At 40.0% G+C, this 22,313-nt stretch overlaps 2 protein-coding genes across 3 annotated transcripts; both read left to right on the top strand.

The window, feature by feature from the left end:
• Positions 1-1,574: 1,574 nt before the first annotated feature.
• Positions 1,575-11,370, top strand: slc17a5 (solute carrier family 17 member 5). Its single transcript, XM_086258934.1, has 11 exons — positions 1,575-1,766; positions 2,997-3,193; positions 3,652-3,885; positions 4,113-4,200; positions 4,494-4,580; positions 6,639-6,757; positions 7,506-7,667; positions 8,152-8,284; positions 8,393-8,540; positions 8,895-8,985; positions 9,529-11,370. Exons 1-11 carry the CDS (start codon positions 1,682-1,684, stop codon positions 9,664-9,666), a joined length of 1,482 nt encoding a protein of 493 aa, XP_086115060.1. The 5' UTR covers positions 1,575-1,681; the 3' UTR covers positions 9,667-11,370.
• A 1,074-nt stretch (positions 11,371-12,444) lies between these two features.
• Positions 12,445-22,202, top strand: eef1a1a (eukaryotic translation elongation factor 1 alpha 1a). Of its 2 annotated transcripts, none has more exons than XM_086258936.1 (8): positions 12,445-12,618; positions 13,899-14,082; positions 14,265-14,444; positions 14,712-15,008; positions 15,450-15,600; positions 15,763-16,019; positions 16,245-16,479; positions 21,398-22,202. In XM_086258936.1, the coding sequence occupies exons 2-8, from the start codon at positions 13,939-13,941 to the stop codon at positions 21,520-21,522; spliced, it is 1,389 nt and encodes a 462-aa protein (XP_086115062.1). In that variant the 5' UTR covers positions 12,445-12,618; positions 13,899-13,938; the 3' UTR covers positions 21,523-22,202. The 2 variants fall into 2 exon arrangements, with proteins under 2 accessions (XP_086115062.1, XP_086115061.1); XM_086258935.1 differs by having other exon boundaries at positions 12,446-12,618; positions 13,902-14,082.
• The last annotated feature ends 111 nt before the right edge of the window (positions 22,203-22,313 follow it).

Here is a 22,313-nt window from a genome sequence, read left to right as displayed (position 1 = left end):
TGCTTTGGGGTCCTTAGGAACTAGTAAAGTGCTATACAAATACAGGCCATTTACCATCTAAAAAAAGTGCACCTCTCATCCAAGAGGTTTTTTCGTGTCAAAAGGTTAGTGGGTCTCAGGTTGCAGTGGAGGTTCCCTTTGAAGGTTGTCCTGAGGGTTGCTGATCCATTGTTATTTATGTGATTTATCACATGATCCATGAGCTGCAAAAAAAGGCATGTGTCGTTGCCATCACTGTGAGAATCAGTGCGAGACCTTATACCAACCCCATTATTTTGGTTACTTACATAAAAAACTACAGATAAAGGTTTTGTGCCACTGACAATAGACTATGACTAAAGTGAACAGAAGATGTAACATCATTTTTCTTAGCCTGTTTTACTGTTTTGTTAATGAAGGCCATGTGTTAAGAATAACTTATTTGTTCTTAAACAGATCATTTGGATGCTTGTTTTTTATAGGTCAGCCCTCTTGAAATCAGATTGGGGCTGTATATGGCCTATGAACCGACAACAAATCATTCAGAATTAGATTTTTATTATTAGTTTAAAGCTTTATTTAACTTAATTAATTTTTTTTAAGTCTACTTTAGATTAGTTTGCTTTCAGATTAGATTCACATTAGATGCTTGTTTCTATGTAGCTTTTATTACTTGAAAAATGTCTATTTTAGTTTAGATGTTATTTATCTTCTTCGGTATTATGATGTTTGTGTGGTATTTGTCACCAGCAAGATATAAGAAGTTCAGAGCAGGCATTACAACAAAAACACAACAATTCATGTTAACTCAGTTTGAAAAAAAAAAAAAAATTAACAAATCGGACCACAGTGACAGAGACTAAAATTAAGGACAATTCCTGTTTATTTTAATTTACATGAAGGCATTTGCGAGAGTATATGCATGTATGTTGATGTGCTCCCTGAGGGTGTTTTATTAAAACTAAACAAATCCTGAATAAATGTTCATGCCCATATTTGTAACCACCTATTCCAGCGTCATTGTGGTATTTTAAAATGCTGTATCATCAGCTTGAAACAGACTGACTTCCTCAGAGCGCCTTTATCAACAAAGAAGATAACTTAAAATTCCTGGGTAATCATTCATGTGTGGATTCAAGTACCAAAAACTGATACATAATCTGTTTTAATATTACTGTTTACTATTTGTATTTTCAGTGTTGGCAAGAGTATTTATTTTTGGAGGAAATACGACTGAAAAAGTCGACTTCCCTTTTCGATGGCTCTTAGTGTAACATCATGCATATTCAACCATGTATAAGTCGACTTGACTACATTTCTTTTTTATATTAAAAAGAAATGTCATTGTGGTGTCTAAAAATTAATCAGCCTGAAACGCACCGGCTTAAACGTTGCTTTTCTTTTTCAAAAAAACATAAAAATGAACTGATATTGTAAATAATTTATTATGTATTATTTATTTGCGAGTTTAGTCAATTATTTAATGATGTATTTGTTTATTTCAGTTTGACACTCTTGCTGAAAGTTTTTACAGCACCTCCTCAGCACCTTCACTTGAATAAAACGATCTCTTCCGGTCCGGTGATTAACGTCACGTGACGGGTAGTTGCCGAGTCGAGCTCAGCTGACAGGCTCCAGGGAAGTTAGCTTTCAGCTTGTGATGCGGTAAAGCAATCCAACTAAAAGCTGATATTTTAAAAAAATGGAGCGGTACGGGTCGGACGTGGAGGTCGACGAGCAGAGGACTCCGCTGATTCGCCGGGGACGCGAAGAAGAAGTCCAGAAAGGTGAAAGAAAAAACCAAAGCATTCAGCTAACGATGCGGGCGCTTCGGTCGTTTTGTGCAGCATATGTTTGTAAGAAGCCGCGCTGATTAACTGGGAAGAGGCAGGAAAGACACATACTAACAACCTGAACAGCACAATTTTATCGTTAAAGTGGCTGGTATGTCTGACTGTAGTGTAAACCTTAAATTTAGAGTCGTCACTAACATTATAGAAGGGTTGATTTACTGAATTCACCAGCTGAGTGTGCATTTTTAGGTGTTCATGGTATTTTGCCATCTAAGACATTTAAGTTGGTCATCCACACCTGTGTGTAAACGCAGTTTATCTTTTAATGAGCATCGGTCACGAGGTTAGGCACGTCTGCCCTGGAATCGTATCATGAAACGTGTCTCTGATATGAGTCATGTCATACCTGCATACCCACTGTCAGCTCGAAGGAAAAACGGGTTTTAATTGAATGCAGTGGTTTAGCTCTGAGAAACTGTGCATGCAGTGAACTCACAGTCCTGACAGAACTGACAGGGCAAGTTTAGGTTTGCCAAATGTAAACAGGATTTACTGAAATAAGCTCTGTATCATTTTGGATAAGTTCAGTCGGCTGGATAAAGGAGACCCATTTTAACAGTGACAGTGGTGTGTACTATCAGTCGTATCAGCAGGTAGTTGTACTGTATGCAAACTAAATAGACTGATTAAATGGTGAAGTGTAGTTATGAAAATAAGGTTGTGCTACAAGTTTCAGAGCTTTAACGTTGTTGTTAGGTTTGGCTTGTCATTTACTCATTTTAAGGTTGATGGTTTAATCCCCGGTTGCTACATTCTTTCTGCCAAAGCATCCTTGGGGAACCTACTGAATCCAGAGTAGCTTAGTTCTGAAAATAAGACTTAGAATTTTGAAATTTAATGGTATTATTAGAGTTGACTTACAGATGGGGCTGAGACAGGATACCAATGCAGAAATGTATCATGATGCATTATCAACATGCTGATGCTAGAAATTGATATTATTTATTTAAAATAAACTAATTAGAATCATTACTTAAAGGATAACCAAATTCAATTATAATAATACAAAAGCACAGCATAAAAATATGAAAGGTTTTTAAGATTTGACTTATTAGGATTATGTTGTGTTCCTTTTGTTACACGGATGTTGTGATATTGTAGTATTAATACACAGACCATACGTGCAAACAGATGATTCACACTGCTGTCGTTTCTGTCCCTCAGCTCCAGCATGCGGTTCATCACGCTACGCCCTGGCATTGCTTTCCTCTTATGGCTTCTTTGTAGTCTATTCATTGAGGGTAAACCTCAGTGTGGCGATGGTGGACATGCTCAACAACACCCACCAATCAAACACCAACCACAGTGGCACAGTGTGCCCTCGCCATTCCAACCCTGCAGTTCGCAAACACAATCACACGGTGAGCCGAAATTTGACTGCAGCTATTTAATCCCACTTTAAAGTGTGTCCTCCATAGGTTTAGTCAATTTTAATAAAGTAACAATGTAGCTTGGGAGTATGTTTGCCACCTAAAGTCTTTCTAGGTCCTGAAGTTAGATTTAAATGCAAACCAGTTATATAGACCTGTTGGATTCTCAGTGGAAGTCAGTCTTTTGGTGTATAATTTCATGTACATGTAGAGGTAACAGTTTACTGATTTTACTGATAAGATTTTAAAGTTAAGGAGTTACTATTATTTGCAGGCTCCTTATTTTTATTCATGTCTGTCTGTAGGAAAATAACATACATTAGGCAGAATTATGTGAACGGGGAAACATAGTTGGCATCCAAGACTCAGTACTTTGTAAGTCTTGAATTGACATGATATCAATATCCTAAGCCCTGAAGTCCTAAAGTTTCTAATCTATCCCCTCATAGGCCAGTGTTTACAACTGGGACTCAGAAACACAGGGATGGATCCTGGGCTCTTTTTTCTACGGGTACATCCTGACACAAGTCCCTGGGGGCTACCTGGCTGGCCGCTTTGGACCAAAATGGCTGATGGGCTTTGGGATCCTGGGGACTGTAATTTTTACACTGCTTACCCCTGTGGCTGCTGACCTGGGTGCAGGCTACCTCATTGCTGTCAGAGTGCTGGAGGGGATTGGCGAGGTAGGGGATCAGAATGAAGATGTTGAAAACGGAGCTGAATGCATTTGTGCAGACCTGTTTTATGAACCATAATCACTATCTGTGCTGCAGCCATAAGATTTGCAAATGGCAATAAAATTCATGTGACAGTCCTGAAATGGTTTCCAGGAATAGTTAAGCTAATATTTGGCTATGCTTAAGTGTCATCTGTGCACTTCTCTTAATGTTCCTGATGTGTTTGTCCTCAGGGTGTTACATTCCCAGCAATGTACACCATGTGGGCAGCCTGGGCCCCACCGCTGGAGAGGAGCCGACTTCTCACCATTTCCTACATTGGTAAGACTGCAGCAAGAGCTAGACTGTCAACATAAAGACAAATTGCACTTTTAGCCTATTTTATGCATTTTTTTTTTTTTAATTTCAGCCTACAGCTGATCACTTGAAAAATATTACATTAAGTAAAATATGAGCACTTGGCCACACTAACCTTTATCATGAATATTTAAGCTGCTGGGCTTAGGCTTCTCTTGCAGACCAGCATCTGTCCTTTAACTATTCATGTCCACCTGCCACTTTCTGTTTGTTCTTTCTTCAGTAGTTACACAAACCTACTTATTTTCTCTTCCCAGGAGCACAGCTGGGGACAGTAATAAGTCTTCCTGTATCTGGTGAAATCATCTTTTACCTGGACTGGACCTATGTCTTCTATATATTTGGTAATACATGTAAATTATACTATTGATAGTCGAGTTTAGGAAGATTTGTTTTAAAGGGAAAAAATCATTCTTAGTCTCACAGTTACTTTGTGCAGTAGTTGCTCTAAGACAGGGGTCAGCAACCTTTAACACCCAAAGAGCCATTTGGACCCGGTTTCTACGGAAAAGAAAACACTGGGAGCCGCAAATACTTTTTGACATCTAAAATGAAGATAACACTGTGTATATTGTTTTTCTTATGCTTTGTATAAACAGCTATAGTGTGTTGCTTATGATATCCATGAAGTGCTACGGAGAAAATTACATTTTATCTATGTAATGAACACATTTTTAACCCTTAAAAAATAATAACAAAAAAGAAAGTCAACTAGTTGATGGTCTCTTTTAAATGAATTAAAAAGCTGAACTTATCCATTAGCAAACAAAAACAGTGAGCCGTCATCCTTATATCGCCTTCTGGGCTATCGGAGTGTAGCGTGGCCTTGACCAGAATTTAAAAAATAATTGGAAAAAGCACTATGCTCCTAAAAAATTAAAAATAAATATTTTCAAAATATCTGCATATTTGTTTAACCTGGTTAACGTGCTTCGCGGGGCATGGCTCGCAGTGCCGCTGCAGGAGAGGCAGACGTACCTGAGTGTCATCCACAATCACGCCTCACCGGCTTGCTCTCTCTGCTGTTGCTTGTATGTGTCGGGCTGTGAGCTGGAAAGCTGCAGCCGGCTGTGCGTGCGAAAAGTGATCAATAAAGAGATGCTGAAGAGCATGTTCATGTAAACATCGTCGGGTCTGCCGTGATGTGTTTACAATCGGACTTCTGCTCCTGAACCTCTGCGCGCAGCGTCTGCTGTACGATAGGGGCTGTGCGAAGTCATTTTCATCTTTACGCAGGACTGTAAGCTGTCGTCTGTGAGGCGTGAGCGGTGTTTGTTTTTAACATAGTTCATGGTGGAGAATAGCTGCTCACATATGTATGTTGATCCAAAGATCGACACTCCACAAATTAGGCATACTGGTAGGCCACTCTCGTCAGAAGTAAATACAAATGAATCTGCCCAGGCATCATTAAATGTTGTATTTTATTCAGATATTTTTCTTTTCTTACATTTCTCCATACTTGGCCTACTGAGGGCTGAAAGTCTCGGTAAATGCACAGCGTTTCAGCGGGTATACCGGCTTCCACGAGTGTGACGCTTATTTTGAGCGACGAAAAATAATAAAATATAACTTTATTCTGATCTTGAAATACAAAAATAATCTTCCAAGTTAGAACTACAAGTTTTAAAAAAGAACTAACACAAATAAAATCCACTTCAGTTAAATACTTATAATTTATTTTTCCAAACCATGCAGAGCCGCAATATAAGGACCAAAGAGCCGCAGGTTGTCGACCCCTGCTCTAAGAGGTGTTTTGTACAAATTTTACCTCAACCTGATTTCATATTTTGTTTATGTGAGTTATTTTTAACAGATTTGTCAGTTTGTTGTTATTATTTAGAATAGCATTCTTTGATAATGGTTGGTATTGTGAATTCGTCAGTGATCAATTTGCTTAAAAACTCTGTTGAATTCACATTGCAGGTAATTTTTTAAAAATCTTGTCTTATGTAAACATGCTACAATGCCTAACACATACTGTCAGCTATGCTTAAAGAGGTTCTTACGTATCAGTCTGAACTCAAATGACTTGTTTGTTGATTAGTCAGCACTTCTTCACAGTGCTGTTTAGCAGCTGTCGCTAGCATCTGTTCCTCTTTGACAGTGGAAATAACAATTTAGAAAATGGAAAGAAGAAAATGTATGCATAAATGGAAACAATGCAGAGGTCTGATTTTTTTTTTTTACTTGGAGCTTTTACTTCTACCAAACATATGTCAGATGTAAAAGTCCCTTAAGGCAAGACAGAGAGAATGAGATACTCAGACTTCAGTTCAGTTTCAGGAACAGACAACCAAACCACATTCCACATATTTGCTTACTGGATAAAGGCACTCATATGATGGAGGATTTATGCTGGATGAGTGTAGGTCACCAGTGTTGCTTTGTGGTTTGCTCAGGTGCTGTCGGACTGGTGTGGTTCGTCCTGTGGGCTTTTTTCGTCTTTGACAGCCCGAATACCCATCCACGAATATCAGAGCAGGAGAGACTCTATATCACCTCCTCGCTCAAGAATGAGGTAACAGTAGTAACATGATAACAGGTTGTAAATTTTAAAAAAGAAGCAAATTCTCTTACATTAAAGAGCAGCTTTAATATACACTTATTGCATTGCTCTTAGTGCTTGCTGCAGCGTGTTGGCAGGCATTTCCAGTCCAGTTATCTGATTCTAATGTTACATAATATCAGTGTATTTCATCATTTTACTTTCTTATCTGTTCTTGTCAAAATACCTGCCATGAATCTGCATTACTGGCACTGCGATGGTGAGCATGTAGCAGCTGGGAGCCCTAGTATGGCTGGATAGACTGCAGTGGCTTTAACCTCCTAGGACCTGGCGTCCACATATGTGGACATCACATTTTGGGTTATTTAGACCAAAATACTCAATTTTGCTCTGCAAGGGCCTGATATCCACCTACAAGGACATTATACTGCTACTGTTCTATCAAAATTTTAAACGAATATCCTCAGATGTGGCTCTTATTTTTCTTAAAAACAAAATAAGGAAAAAATTCATCTGGCATTCATCTGGCCCCAATATGCCCAAATATCAAAGAGAAATTAAAAATGCATGCTGTGGAAGAGTTCGGGTCTCAGGAGGTCAAAGCTTCATCAGCACAGCAGTGACATTTTTTGCGCAGCTTCATCTTTTCTTTAGTCTTTGGTGAACATCAAGGTTGTTGTTTCAGATGTGTTTTCGAAGAAATTCTAATGAACAACTTCTGTTATTTCTTCATCCTACTTCTACATTCGCTTTGGTCCAGCTGTCCACCTCGGCGAGCAACATCCCCTGGCGATCCATAGTGACTTCGATGCCGCTGTTGGCCATTGTTGTGGCTCACTTCTCTTACAACTGGACCTTCTACACCCTCCTCACTCTGCTGCCAACCTACATGAGTGACATCCTGGGATTTAGCATACAGCAGGTGAGAAACCACATTAGTTTAAATCAATACCAGAGTGACTTTAAAGAGGACTTGCTCTCATTTTAAGCTGATTTTTATTAGATTTTTTTAAATTCTGGAACTCTAGAGTATGAGTCCTAGTAAAAAATGTATGTGTATTATTTATATGAAGCTCTTATGGAGCCTTTTGATCACAGGGATTGTAAATACATACACTAACCTCTATATCTGATACTTTAGCCATGCTTCATAGGAAAAGCCATAATTGCAATAGTAAATATTTAACAGAAAATATAGAAAAGCACGATAGATCCCCTTTAAACTTGGGACAAAAGGTTAGTTTGTTTAGAACTCCAGGGAGATGAACCAGTAAAGTAGAAATGACTAACTGCAATACTAAAACATTCAACATCCTTGGTTAATCGTTGTCTTCTGAGAGTACATGAAAAAGTAAAAAATAAAGTCTCCCAGTAATGAAATGATTGTAATTGTCTGTTCCCAACAGAATGGTTTTCTGTCGGCTCTGCCTTACTTGGGATGTGCTGTGGTCGCTGTGCTGAGCGGCCAAATTGCCGACTATCTGCGAGAAACCCGCAAATACCGCACTGTCATTGTCAGGAAGTCCTTCACCCTCATTGGTAATTCATGACAGTCACTGCTGAATCCTCGACTTTTAACTGACTGCAGGCTCTTGACATCAAAAATATTACCAGTATTGCTACTTCACAGTTGTGTTGTTTCTGTAGGGATGATTGGGCCTGCAGTGTTCCTGGTGGCAGCAGGTTATACAGGCTGTGACTACACCTTGGCTGTGACCTTCCTCACCATCTCCTCTTCTCTCGGAGGAGTGTCGGCATCTGGCTTCAACATCAACCACCTTGACATTGCTCCTTCGTAAGAATAACACCTCAGAAAACTGTTGGATGCTACTACTACTAATAATAATGATAATACTTCAGTCATTTTAATTTTGAATCATTTTCAGTGTGAAGATGAGAGATTATGGTTATAAATGTGTAATTCAGTGTATCTTCAGGTTCAGATATCTTTGACATATTGAAGTTTCCCTCTGGCCTGTTGTTATCAAGATAATAATTTTAGGCATCAACATAGCCCATGAGATAATGGAGGATATTTCTTTTTATAAATATAATTACATTTCATTATCAGTGTAGCAACATTATGTACTACATAGTGCTTTTATCGGGTTTATTACTCAGGACTTAATGTTTTTATTTGTCTCTTTAGATATGCCGGTATTCTCCTAGGAATCACCAACACCTTTGCCACCATCCCTGGCATGGTGGGACCAGTCATAGCAAGAGCTCTGACTCAGCAGGTAAGAAACATGTTCAGCAACGATGTAACTAACCAGTCCTTTTTTTTGTTTGTTTGTTTCAAAAGTAAAGTCTGGAATCTAGATTAAACATACACATAGAGTACACAGTATCTTTATAGCTGCGAGTAAAGAGGTAGTGAATGGTAGCAGTAAACTTTATTGGATTTTAATATGTAGTGTGCTGCTGCTTCATACAAAATGAGGACACTCTGGGTGTCCTGACAGATGGTATCCTTACTTTAGCATAATGCTTCATTTCCTCTGTAATTGGTTTAGTAAGTACAGGATTAAGGTGTTTAAGGTTTGGCCAATAGGGGGCACCAATAGTCCTAGAAAGGTAACTAAGTGTTACATTAGACCGGAGAAGAGCATACTACATACCTGCATGCTATGTTCAGTCAGTTAATCCAAATTATATTAAATCTGTAATCGTATGTAATCATTTTACACCACGCACGTGACAATAAAACAGCTTAGTAGTGATATTTAATCAAATAAGGCCTTTTCTGTATGTTAACACTAACTGTGCTAATGGTCCTCTAGAACACCATCGAAGAATGGCAGATTGTTTTCTACATTGCTGCTGCCATCGACGTGTTTGGGGCAATATTCTACGCTGTGTTTGGTAAAGGAACAGTGCAGTCCTGGGCTGTCCACACATCTTTTTATCATGCAGACTGAGACTTGAGACCCTTTCGGGTTAAATTTTCAGATTTGTCCGGTGGGCAAGTTTCAAACATGAGCTCATTTGGTGGGTAATTTAAGGGAGAGATGTGTTCTAGCTGTATTCATCATGGTCGGATAAGTGTGTAATTGCCATGATATCTTGGAAAGATGTTCCTTAATGTGGCTGTGGGTACATGGTCTTGAAACAGATGAGCCCAATGTCGGTGATTTTAAAAAAAGAAAGTTGTAGCTGTACCTACTCAAATATATTATTTCTCAGAGGAAGAAATCAACATATGCTTTCCCAAGAAGTATCAGAGGAAGCTTTCATTATGAAGCCAAACGGGCTTGCTGGTATGTGGAGGGGGGGCAATGAGATTAGTTAGTTATGAAGCTACAGGCTGCATAACTAACTATAAAGGCCAGCTAATGTACATCAACTTTGATATTTACAGATAATAATGCATTTTAGATATTAATTCATTATAAATAAGCTATGGAAGAAAATCATTCCACTGTAGGTGGTTTTGTGGATTCAACCTGCTATACCCAATGGTTCCTTTTTACAGAAGGGACAGTTTTAAATGCCTCAGTAAATCCTTAAGTTTTACATCCAGTACACACCGATGCCCACCAAAAATTTTTTTTTTTTTTAAATCTGTTACTTTGTAGCCCATAATGAAGTGCCAGTAGGCTTTATAGTGAATTTTAAAAATCCCAAACGTTTTAAATTCAGCATTATGACTATAGTGTACACTTTTTTCAGGGATGATGCCTTAAAAATGTCTCCAAGCATTTTATCCTTTTTTCTTAGAGAAATGTACTTTTTTTTTAAAATGATTACTTGTAATATGGTGCAGTGTCTTGAGCAATGTTCCCTCTAAGCTGAGCGCGTGAGCAATCGCGCACTGCTGACATGGTCTCCCCACACAGAAAATCTGTGCTGCGCACAAAAAAAAAAAAAAGAAAAAATCCAACCTGAATTGGAATGAAAGTAAATACATGTATTTATTTTATTTTGCTGATTTTCTATGCGCGGAGACTGTCAGCAGTGCACGATTGCTCACGCGCTCAGCTTAGAGGGAACAGTGGTCTTGAGTTTTCAGGTTCACAAGCCAACTCTTATTTGAGATAGCAGGATTTAACGTCACACGGGTTATGATCTCTCCAGTACATCTTATTAATAAAGGGACTTGGCTTTAAATTATTCCCTGAATTCTCAGGTATCTTAAATCTTACAAGGATTTAAAAGGACGTTTGTTTACTTTTAAATTTTGATTAAGCTTATCACATGGAGGCATATTTCCTCAAGTTTTAAGTGTCAGTGTGGTGATCGCCTTCTTTCAGTGTCAATGACAGATTTATTTTTTTCATCATATTTGCACACATTATACATTATGTACAATTTTCTTTCATACATAATCTCAGTTAAGAGGTAAATCCAAGCTAAGCTGTAAGGTTAACATTTTGTCTTTGAAATTTCCGAATATTTATAATGTGCCTTACTGCTTAAGTTCAAAAGGGATCAGCAATGCAGGCTCATTCTTTTGAGTTCTTTTTGTTACTGACTTCATTTATTTCAGTTGTTATTGTGCTTTGTTTGCACAGAGAATAAAGGGACTAAATTGTACTAAGTAAAAATCATTGTAAAATTCCTCTTTCAAAACATTTGAGAGAAATGTTTTAAATCGCTGTGGTATAAAGACTGTGTAAATCAGATCTTGTGTTGGGGTATTATTTCTTTATCTCCTAGAACACCTTTCACATTAACTAAGAATAATGTGGTTTTACATACTTAATAATTTTAAGTAGCTCAAAGTTGCCTAAAAACGAGCCCTATGCGACTTAATCTGCTTTCTCTCCCATCATCTGCCTCCTTCTCAACCTGGCATCTTCCTGTCACACCAACCCTCTGCATGTCTTCCTTCACTGCACCCACAAACCTCTTCTATCCTCTACTTTTTATTTTTGCCTCTTACGTCATTTCCAAAACGCTCAGCCTGAGCTGTCCCTCTGATTATACTAATTTCTAATCCTCGTCGCTGGTAGCATCCTCTCAATCCAATTTCCTAAAAGACTCAAAAAACTTTGAGTTTTCAGCCTTGACTTGTTTTATTCTAAAGATTAGTAGATTACATTTGGGGACCAGTCATACATTTGTGAGGGTTTAGAGCAGGGAAAATGCCAGTTATACTCATGAGAAAAAACATGGGGGAAAAAATGGCAAACAAATTAGTCAGGTTAGTGCACAGGTTAACCGTTTTGTCTGCTTTTAACCCTCAATTCCTGCACCCATTAAGTCAATTCTCTATAGTCACACAATTGTCCTTAAAAGGTGATACTGCTTAACTAAATATACGTTTGCCTGGAAGTGAAAACATGGAAATATCATTTAACGCCTCTATGTTTAACTGCTATTTTTTAATGCCACTGCACTTTAACGTAATTGGCAGAGACGTTAAGCACATAACGTCTTTTAATCCAACTAGAGAGCGGCTGGAAAGGTGAGCCCTTCACCTGCTGCTTACTGCAAACCTTTAAGAGCGGAGCTGTCACTCATTCCTGATATCTCAAAGTCAACTAATGATAGCAAAGCAACAATAACGACAACTGCCTTGTTTATGTATACTATGCTAATTATTAATGAATGCAAAGTCTTGAATTTTAAATGCGCATTTTCCTTCCCTTGAAAAGCCACGATTAAGTTATGCGTCGGGAATTACCGATCATTGAAGCTTTCTGCAGACATTAAAGCGCATATTAACTCGCCGGTGTGTCCGACAATGGATGCTGATATTTGTGCCCTATAATAAACTCGTTTACGTTAACTCGTCGTTGTGATGCTGTGCAACGGCGGGTGCGCGCAATTACGCAACACCCCCGCCTGTCCTGCGAGCTATAACCGGATCAGCGTCTCCCCTCAGCCTATCCGCGCCTGCAGCCAACCTGACACCGGCCAGCTCTCAGGTACGACGCAGTACACGATATAATGCATGAAGTGGACTTTATTTTATCGATTTATTTTTTGATGCCAGCAGTCAATTATCTGGGCCTGTTTTTATTTTTAGCGGTTCTGTGTGTGGGGATACTGTGATGCAGGACAGGCGGCTGGTAGTTAATGCGCATCCAGGCTTCAGTAAGCGGGCAGATAACAGAACATGGCGGAGGGTTGACATTTCCGTTAATTCCTTCAGACATTAGATTTAGTGCAATACTTTAGATTTTTCTGAAGCTCCGCCCTCTGTTTCTATAGGTTTATTTTTTTTAACCATCTTTTAGAAGTGAAAGCGCACTGCGGCAGCCGCTGTGACGTTATCTGTGAAGGATGAGTTAAACGCGCGCATGTAGATGACTGTCCTTGCCCTAAGTTCACCTGAGCAAGATCATGTGGGGATACATATTACAGTTGGATTAAGCTACTTGACGTTCAGCCTGCTGCAGAGTGCATTCAGACTAAATATGTCACACGGGTTTGGTTAAACAAAACTTCGCAGTGCATGTGTGAAGCCTAATGTTCAGGGTCATCACCCCGTCACCCCCACAGAGTCTTTAACAGTACCTGTTTCCCTTTGCGTGAACCTGTGCACAGTGCACTGCAGTGTCTGAGTAATGGCTGCTACACTGTTAGTAGACTAGACCTGACAAAATGGTGGATTCTGGCTGGGAGGGAAGCTGTACTGAGTCTGTGGCTGTGAAAAAGAGGATGGTGCTGTGAAATATCATCTGAGCTACCTGGATGTGTTGGTGCACAGAGTGGTGAGAACAGGAGAAGCATGTGGATGTGAAAGAGGAGAGCAGGGGTGTGGATGGATGGAGGGATAGAGTAAGAGAGGGAGGAGTGTTGTGTGTTCTGTGCAGTTCACTGATATCCTCCCTAGTCCTCGGAGTCTTCTGAGATGCTAAAGAAAACACGTACTGACAATCAAGAGCCTTCTTCTTAGCAAATCTGAGCCCAAGTTACTTTCACTTTACTCCTTTGAGCAGTATTTTAATGTAATTACAAATTCTTCCTGCACCAGCTGAGATTCCCACTCCAGTATTTTTCCACAGAGCCATGCAATACCTTGAATTTCTGCCAGCATAATGTTGAACCCTATGGTGTTTAATTACACAAACAAGTCTGGGCTATTTTCCACCATCAAATAATATGTTATTCACTCACAACAAGCCCATTTCACTATATGTCAGTCACAACAGCTAGTTCATCAATCCATTGCTTCCTGACTGTAACTTAACCCTGGCTTTAGCAGACAGACTGCCTCGTGACTTCTGCCAGCTCCAGTCATTATGGGAAAGGAGAAACTCCACATCAACATCGTGGTGATTGGCCACGTGGACTCTGGCAAGTCCACCACCACAGGCCACCTTATCTACAAGTGCGGAGGCATTGACAAGAGAACCATCGAGAAGTTTGAAAAGGAAGCTGCTGAGGTAAGGAGACGGGAGAGGAAGACGACCTCTTTAACTGCCCGCCGCTCTTCACATATTAAGGCAGAAGCCATGCGGATCAAATAGAAATTGACACAATAGAAGCTGTTTGAGTTTTATATAATTTAAAAGAGATTAAATTGTTTGCAAAAAAGTCTTGAAGGTTAGTGTTGCTTGTGTCCCAGATGGGGAAAGGATCATTCAAGTACGCCTGGGTGCTGGACAAGCTGAAAGCTGAAAGGGAGCGTGGCATTACCATCGACATCTCACTGTGGAAGTTTGAAACTAGCAAATACTACGTGACTATCATCGATGCCCCGGGTCACAGGGACTTCATCAAGAACATGATCACCGGGACCTCTCAGGTGTGTAACATGAGGATGCTAGGCCACTATGAAGTATATTAGCTTCTGTATTGCATGTTTTAAGGTGCTTTTGCAAGCTTGTGTACACAAAGTGCATCACTTGCTATTACATTGAAGTATTTCAGTTGCCATTAGTGACTATCGTAGATGTTGAATTTGGTGTAGAAATTATTACAGTACATTACATTACAGTATTAGCATCCAATAGTGGTAGTATTTCAAAGTTACTGAGGAATCCTACTAAAGCTGCATCCACTGCATTTTTAGGCAGACTGTGCTGTGCTGATTGTGGCAGCTGGCGTGGGAGAGTTCGAAGCAGGTATTTCCAAGAATGGACAGACTCGGGAGCACGCCCTCCTGGCCTACACTCTCGGAGTGAAGCAGCTCATTGTGGGAATCAATAAGATGGACTCTACGGAGCCAAACTACAGCCAGAAACGTTACGAGGAGATCGTGAAGGAAGTGAGCACCTACATCAAGAAGATTGGATACAATCCTGACACGGTTGCCTTTGTACCCATTTCCGGCTGGAACGGAGACAACATGCTTGAGCCCAGCCCTAATGTAAGTACTAAAACAAAGCATAGTTATGCAAAAGCCAGGATGTGGCCCATCATTTGAATATTCATTTGTTTGACTGGTGCCGTGGATAGAAAGCTGTAGCTCAATACAGCTCTTGGACAAACTCAAACATGATCTGTCAAAGAATCTAAAGCGAACTTTTTCTCTAATTTCCCTTTCAGCAGCTATAGATATAAATAAGAAGTATTTTTCTTCAACATGAATCATAGTGGTGTTAGCTAGGGAAAAAATAAAATGCAACTTTCTGCTAGTTAAATTAACTTCTTCATAAGATCAAGACGCGTCATTCATTCATTTAAAAAGTGACAAAAAATGTCCTGGAGGTTAAGAAACCAATAAAATGTTCTGTTATTATTTTAATTTAGAATTGAAATTATTACTGTATAAAATTGTGTATTATTATTTTTTCCTTCTTTCCTCTAGATGACATGGTTTAAGGGATGGAAAATAAATAGGAAGGAAGGTAATGCGTCAGGAACCACACTACTGGAGGCTCTGGATGCCATCCAGCCCCCCACCCGTCCAACAGACAAACCTCTACGTCTTCCCCTGCAGGATGTCTACAAGATAGGAGGCAAGTGGTGTACAAATAACATATGGATAAACTTTTAAGATACTTTGGGAATAAAGGATAGTTATGACATTTCAAAACATGGAAAAGCACATACCTTTTTCAGTAGAGAACTGAAACACTTTTAGTTTGCTTTACTCTGCTTTACTCTGACCTCTTTTGCAGGAATTGGAACAGTCCCCGTAGGTCGTGTGGAAACGGGATTACTGAAGCCTGGAATGGTGGTGACATTTGCCCCTGTCAATGTGACTACCGAGGTCAAGTCTGTAGAAATGCACCATGAGGCACTGAGCGAAGCCCTACCCGGTGACAACGTTGGCTTTAACGTCAAGAACGTATCTGTCAAGGATATTCGCCGTGGCAATGTTGCTGGTGACAGCAAGAATGATCCACCACAGGAAGCTGCCAACTTTACTGCTCAGGTAGATACAAGATTTGGATGTAAAAAATCCAATTATAGTAGAACGAGCACATGACTTAAATTCATCTCCATCTAATGTCAGAACTATTTATATTCTCAATCCTCAAGGCAGATAAGAATGTGTTCAAATAAGACGACAGCAGAAAAACTAGAAATAAAAAAAAAAACAAGAAAGCTTTTTTTGCGGTTATTAATAAGGCACTGATGTTGTCCCTTTGCTTTGCAGGTGATCATCCTCAACCACCCAGGCCAGATCAGCGCAGGTTATGCTCCCGTGCTGGACTGTCACACTGCTCACATTGCCTGCAAGTTTGCAGAGCTCAAAGAAAAGATTGATCGCCGCTCTGGCAAGAAGCTGGAGGACAACCCTAAATCCCTAAAATCTGGAGATGCTGCAATTGTAGATATGATCCCTGGCAAACCAATGTGTGTCGAGAGCTTCTCTGAATATCCTCCCCTTGGTGAGTTCAAGTAGTTCCTAGAGCAGGGGTCACCAACACGGTGCCTGCGGGCACCAGGTCGCCCGCAAGGACCACATGAGTCGCCCGCGGGCCTGTTCTAAAAATAGCTCACCATAACAACTTACCAGTAAGCTGCATCTATTTTTATTTTTTCTTGCTATTTTTTTTTAATCACAATTGCATTGGCGTTAATTTGTTAGAGATAATATATAAAAAAAATGTTTATTATTAAATATTAGATCATGATCTAATATTTAGTGCTAGCTGGTCTCCACGGAAACAGTTGCCGTGAAGACCAGCAAAGGCAAAGGTGAGGAGATGAGGAAAACATGGCGGAAAAAAGGAAGAAAACATAATTTTCACAGTGAATGGGAGGAAGAGTTCTTTTTTACCAGAGGTGTGGACTCGAGTCACATGACTTGGACTCGAGTCAGACTCGAGTCATTAATTTTATGACTTTAGACTTGACTTGAAAAAATGTTCTAAGACTTGTGACTTGACTTGGACTTTTACACCAATGACTTGGGACTTGAATTGGACTTGAACCGGTTTACTTGAAAAGACTTGATATTTCACCCCAAATATAAAATTTAACATGCATATTATATAGAGATTGAAAATGTGACGTCATTCACGGGTAGAACCGCAAAGGATTCTGGGAACTCGTGGCAAGCGGTACTAGCGCACGCAGGCTTTCAATTGAAATCAGTTACACAGCGATAAAAAGAAACACAAAAATGTCAAGAAGCTGTTGTATTATTAACTGCAATAGCCAGTCACATGACAGCCACGGGAAGCCGACGGGTAAAGAGATCGGTTGTTATCGGATTACGTCGTTGAAGAGAAATTGTTCGAGCCATGTTTCCGAAGTAACAAAGACGCGACGGATGGCCTGGATTGCAGCCATTCAAAGACAAAATATAACGTCCCAGAACCCTCCAGCTCACAGGTTAGTCTGCTCCAAGCATTTACACAAAGGTCAGTCTGCTGTTGTAGTTAATACGTCGTTTTTCTTAACATAACTGGTGATATAGGTTACAAGCAAGTCTGGCGCTGAACAGAAATTGTCGCGCTATGCTCCTTTATTTATTGTGCATAAATAGTGAATTGTCCTGACACAATATTGCGTTTCGCTTCTGTTATTATGGTACATTGACAAAAACACATACTTTTATTCACAGGATAAAACAGGTTTTTTGTATCACTAATTGCCCAGTACGATTACAGCATACAATATTATTGTCACTGCTACATTTCTGTGATGCTACCAGAAATTATTTCCACTGCTAATTAATTACCATTGAGCTCAAAGGTTATATTAATAAACGGTTAACGAATGTGTATTTATGACGACGATTTGTGAGACTGGTAAACTTATGATACGTACGATGGTCTTTCGTTCTACACGGTGCATTTCAAGGTCCTGCACCCATCCGTCGGTAAACTGTACCTGGGCTTGTTGCAGTGACCGGAAGTTACTAAACTTCATGAGTGTATGCACTCACTCCAAGAACCGTATGATTATAAATATGCATATAAATATGCTAAGATGAGATAGCTGACTTCATCTAACTAGCAAATGTTTTCCAGGCTACGTTGGTGATGCAGTTTTTTTTTTTTTTTAAATGATATTTTTAAAAAAAAAAATCATTTATTTATGTATGATATTTTTGTCATGCGATTTTAAAGCCAGTCCTACAACCGCATCCAAGAATAACATGCAGCTTATCTCAGAACTGTCGGTGAAAATTATTCTTGGAGCTAGGTTTAATTGAGCTGCATTTTAAAGAGGTGCAATTTCACAATTTGTGTATATTTTCTAAGTTCACTATTTTGTCATGTGTTGAGAAAAACACAGATTTAAAAATTACATGGTCTTAGAGATAGGATGAGAGGTTCGGCCATCCGGGAGGGGCTCAGAGTAGAGCAGCTGCTGCTCCACATCGAAAGGAGCCAGCTGAGGTGGTTCGGGCATCTGACAAGGATGCCCCCTGGGCGCCTCCTGGGTGAGGTGTTCCAGGCATGTCCCACCGGGAGGAGGCCCCGGGGCAGACCCAGGACACGCTGGAGAGATTATATCTCTCGGCTGGCCTGGGAACGCCTTGGTATTCCCCCGGATAAGCTGGAGGAGGTGGCTGGGGAGAGGGAGGTCTGGGCCTCTTTGCTTAGGCTGCTGCCCCCGCGACCCGGCCCCGGACAAAGCGGATGAAAATGGATGGATGGATGGATGGTCTAATATTTACATTTAGCATAACTGCAACATGCTTTTTTTCGTTTTTTTTTTTTTAAAGACTCGAAAGGACTTGAAATTCAAAATTTCAGACTTGTGACTTTACTCGGACTTTTACACCAGTGACTTGAGACTCGACTCTGACTTGCCTGACATTACTTGAGACTTGACTTGAGACTTGAGGATAAAGACTTGAGACTTACTTGAGACTTGCAAAACAATGACTTGGTCCCACCTCTGTTTTTTACCACTGTGAAAGATTCATGCGTGTGTCTCATTTGCGGGGCAACTGTGGCAACGGCAAAGCGGCACAACGTGGAGAGACATTTCCGAACGTGTCACACAAGCTACCATGCTAACTACCCAAAGGGCAGCACACTGCGAGCGGAAAAGGCCCGCGAATTAAAGGCAGGTTTGAGCAAACAGCAGTCTTTTTTCACGAGACCGGTGAAAAACTCTCAAAAAGCAACCGAAGCCTCATTTAGAGCTACACATTTCATGATTAAGAAAAAGAAGGCATTTTTAGACGGGGAGGTTTTCAAAGAAGCAATGATGATAATTGCAAAAACTGTGCTTAAAGATGAGAAATATGGAAACGATGTAATCTCCACTCTCTCTGATGTCCAGCTGGGGGCAACTACAATTGTTAGAAGAGTGTCGGCTATGTCCGGGAACTTGGCCGATCAGTTGGATCAGGATCTGGCAAAGTGCAGTTGGTTTAGCATCCAGTGTGACGAGTCCGTCGACAGCAGCAGTACAGCACAGCTGATGGTCTTTATCCGGATGGTATTTGATGGTTTCTCCACAAAAGAAGAACTTCTGACACTACTGCCGCTAAAGACAACAACGAAGGGAGTTGACATCTATAACGCGGTGAAGGAGTTTTTCGCGAAGAAAAAGGTACCGTTGGAAAAGCTGGTATCAGTGACTACCGACGGGGCTCCTGCTATGATCGGCCGACATACGGGATTCATCGCTCACTGTAAAGGTGACACAGAGTTCCCAAACTTCATGCATTACCACTGCATCATTCACCAGCAGGCGTTATGCGCAAAGGTGATCGGCTTCGAGCACGTCATGACTCCCGTCGTGAAGATCATAAACAGCATCCGCTCCAGAGCTAAACAGCACAGAACATTCAAGGTGCTATTGGAGGAGCTGTCAGCTGAATATGGTGACCTGCTACTACATACGGAAATCCGATGGCTCAGCAGGGGACGGATTTTGCTTCGTTTTTTGTCACTTTTGGGTGAAATCAAGGAGTTCATGCAATCCAAAGGGGAAGACACATCTCTGCTGGAGGACACTGAGTGGACACTTGACCTTGCGTTTTTAACAGACATTACTGGGAAACTGAACCATTTGAACTGTGAGCTGCAAGGCAAAGGTAAGACTGTTGCTGACATGATAAGTGCTTTAAATGGATTTAAAGCCCAGATGAACATTTTCTCTGTGCATTTACAGAGAAAAAAGGTGCTGCACTTTCCCTCTGTGCAGATGGTGCTGAAAGACAATGCTTCTGCATCTGAGACTTTTGACAAAGTTGCAGAAAAGTACACTCAAGTCATAAACCGACTTGGTCAAGAGTTTGAGAACAGGTTTTGTGACCTTGATCAGCTTGAGCCATGTGTCTCATTTGTTTCCAATCCTTTCATGAATGTGGACACAACATGCATTGCTGAGCAATTAAGTTCAATGTTCAGCTTGGATGCTGGACAGGTGGAAATCGAAATTGTAACATTGCAAAATGATGTCCACCTCAAAGCCTATCTGGGTGCACCAAACTTTTGGTGCCTTGTTGACACAGAAAAGTACAGTGGTGTGTGCACAGCAGCTATGAAGGTTGCCAGCCTGTTTGGTTCAACCTATCTTTGTGAATCAGCCTTTTCTGACATGAACTTCATCAAGAACAAACACAGAACACGCCTCTCCGATGCACATCTGCAAGACTCACTCAGAGTTGCAGTGTCAAGTTATACCCCAGATTACAACACACTGGTGAACAGCATGCAATGCCAGGTTTCCCACTAACAGACAAAGAAAGCCATATTAGATGTTCTCAGTGGCAACATTACAGTGTCATGTCAAAGTTGAATTTAATTATTGAAAAACAAATGTGTTTGTAACATGTGACAATTTGCTTTAAAATGCTGCCAATTTGGTGAAAAGTTCTGTAAAATTTGAAAGTTGATTTTTTTGTATGTTACATACATACAAAAATAATGTATGTAACAGTGCATGATTTGTTAAAATTTGTTAGTGGTAAGTGAAAATGTTGTAGAAGTGATCACTTCAAAATGTAAATACTTGCAGAGATATATAGAAATAAAGCGTTGCATATTGATATTTATGTTTCCTACCTTGTTTCCTAATTGCATTCTTTATAATTATGGTGAAAAATAATTAACATAATTAGTGTCCGTACATAGATGAATATCATTAATTATTAATGATAACACATAATTAAGTTAAACTGAGGAAATTTGTTATTTGAGAAGTGTGTGTCAAACTGGTAGCCCTTCACATTAATCGGTACCCAAGAAGTAGCTCTCACTTTCAAAAAGGTTGGTGACCCCTGTCCTAGAGTTTCAAGAGCTTCCCTCATCAAAAGGCATCGTGGCTCCACTTTGAAGTCATGCGATATTTTATGATGAACTCAAACGTCTTTTATTCTTCTTCACTTTGCAGGTCGTTTTGCGGTGCGTGACATGCGTCAGACTGTGGCTGTCGGCGTGATTAAAGGTGTGGAGAAAAAGGTCTCCACTACTGGTAAAGTCACCAAGTCTGCCCAGAAGGCCCAGAGGAACAAATGAATGTTGTGCTACTCTGCCGACCCCAAGGTCTCCCAAGGCAGGACATCAGTCATCCAACTTCATCCTAGAATTGGCTACTTCAACTTAATAATTAAAGACTGGTTAATCATCACAATGCATCGCAAAAGCATTCGAAGGAAAGAAAAACACTTAGATCTTTAGTCCTTGAGGCAGCACTCCTGGTTCCATTTCAGTGGTTAGATTACCATTAAGTACAGTGTAACATCAACATGTTTCAAATGTGTGCACTGTTGATTCGCGTCATGGAAACACTATTCTGTGCTATTTAGACATCTAATAATTAGAGATACTGCAACCTATCACCTCTCTAGTTCAATGGAGTGTAGGTTCTGAACTCTTTACATGATATTATATGTTGTCCTGCTTTTAGTGTTTGTTTGCAACTATATGGCGCTCTCTAGGAGCAAGGAGTCATAACTGTGTCCTTCTGTGTAGTGGAGTAGTAGAGAATTTGTTCTGTTTAAGCTTTAAAAAGAACTTAAAACAAAAAAAGGTCAAAAATTGTCCTCCCAGGACTCTAGTCCACATGTGGACTCTTAAAGCACTTTGATTGGCATTTTGCTAATTTTGCACTTGTAGTTTAAATTGGCATAAGTTATAGCACCTTATTGTAAGATGGCATGAGCCTCTTTGTAACATTAAACATATTTCAACCAAAATGTGCTGCCTTTAGCAGTTTTTCCCCCCTTCTGTGTAAAGCTGTGAGAGCAACAGTTGTGTTGAAATTTAAGATTCTTAAAATATGACACAATATCTGCAATACACCTTTC

This window comes from Aulonocara sp. 'chitande type north' Nkhata Bay, linkage group LG13, assembly GCF_057382095.1.
Source record: "Aulonocara sp. 'chitande type north' Nkhata Bay isolate Kocher_YH1m ecotype deep benthic linkage group LG13, A_spYH_male_GT1.1, whole genome shotgun sequence".
In the NCBI taxonomy this organism is placed as follows: Eukaryota; Metazoa; Chordata; class Actinopteri; order Cichliformes; family Cichlidae; genus Aulonocara; species Aulonocara sp. 'chitande type north' Nkhata Bay.
This window is presented reverse-complemented; position numbering and strand designations above follow the sequence as displayed.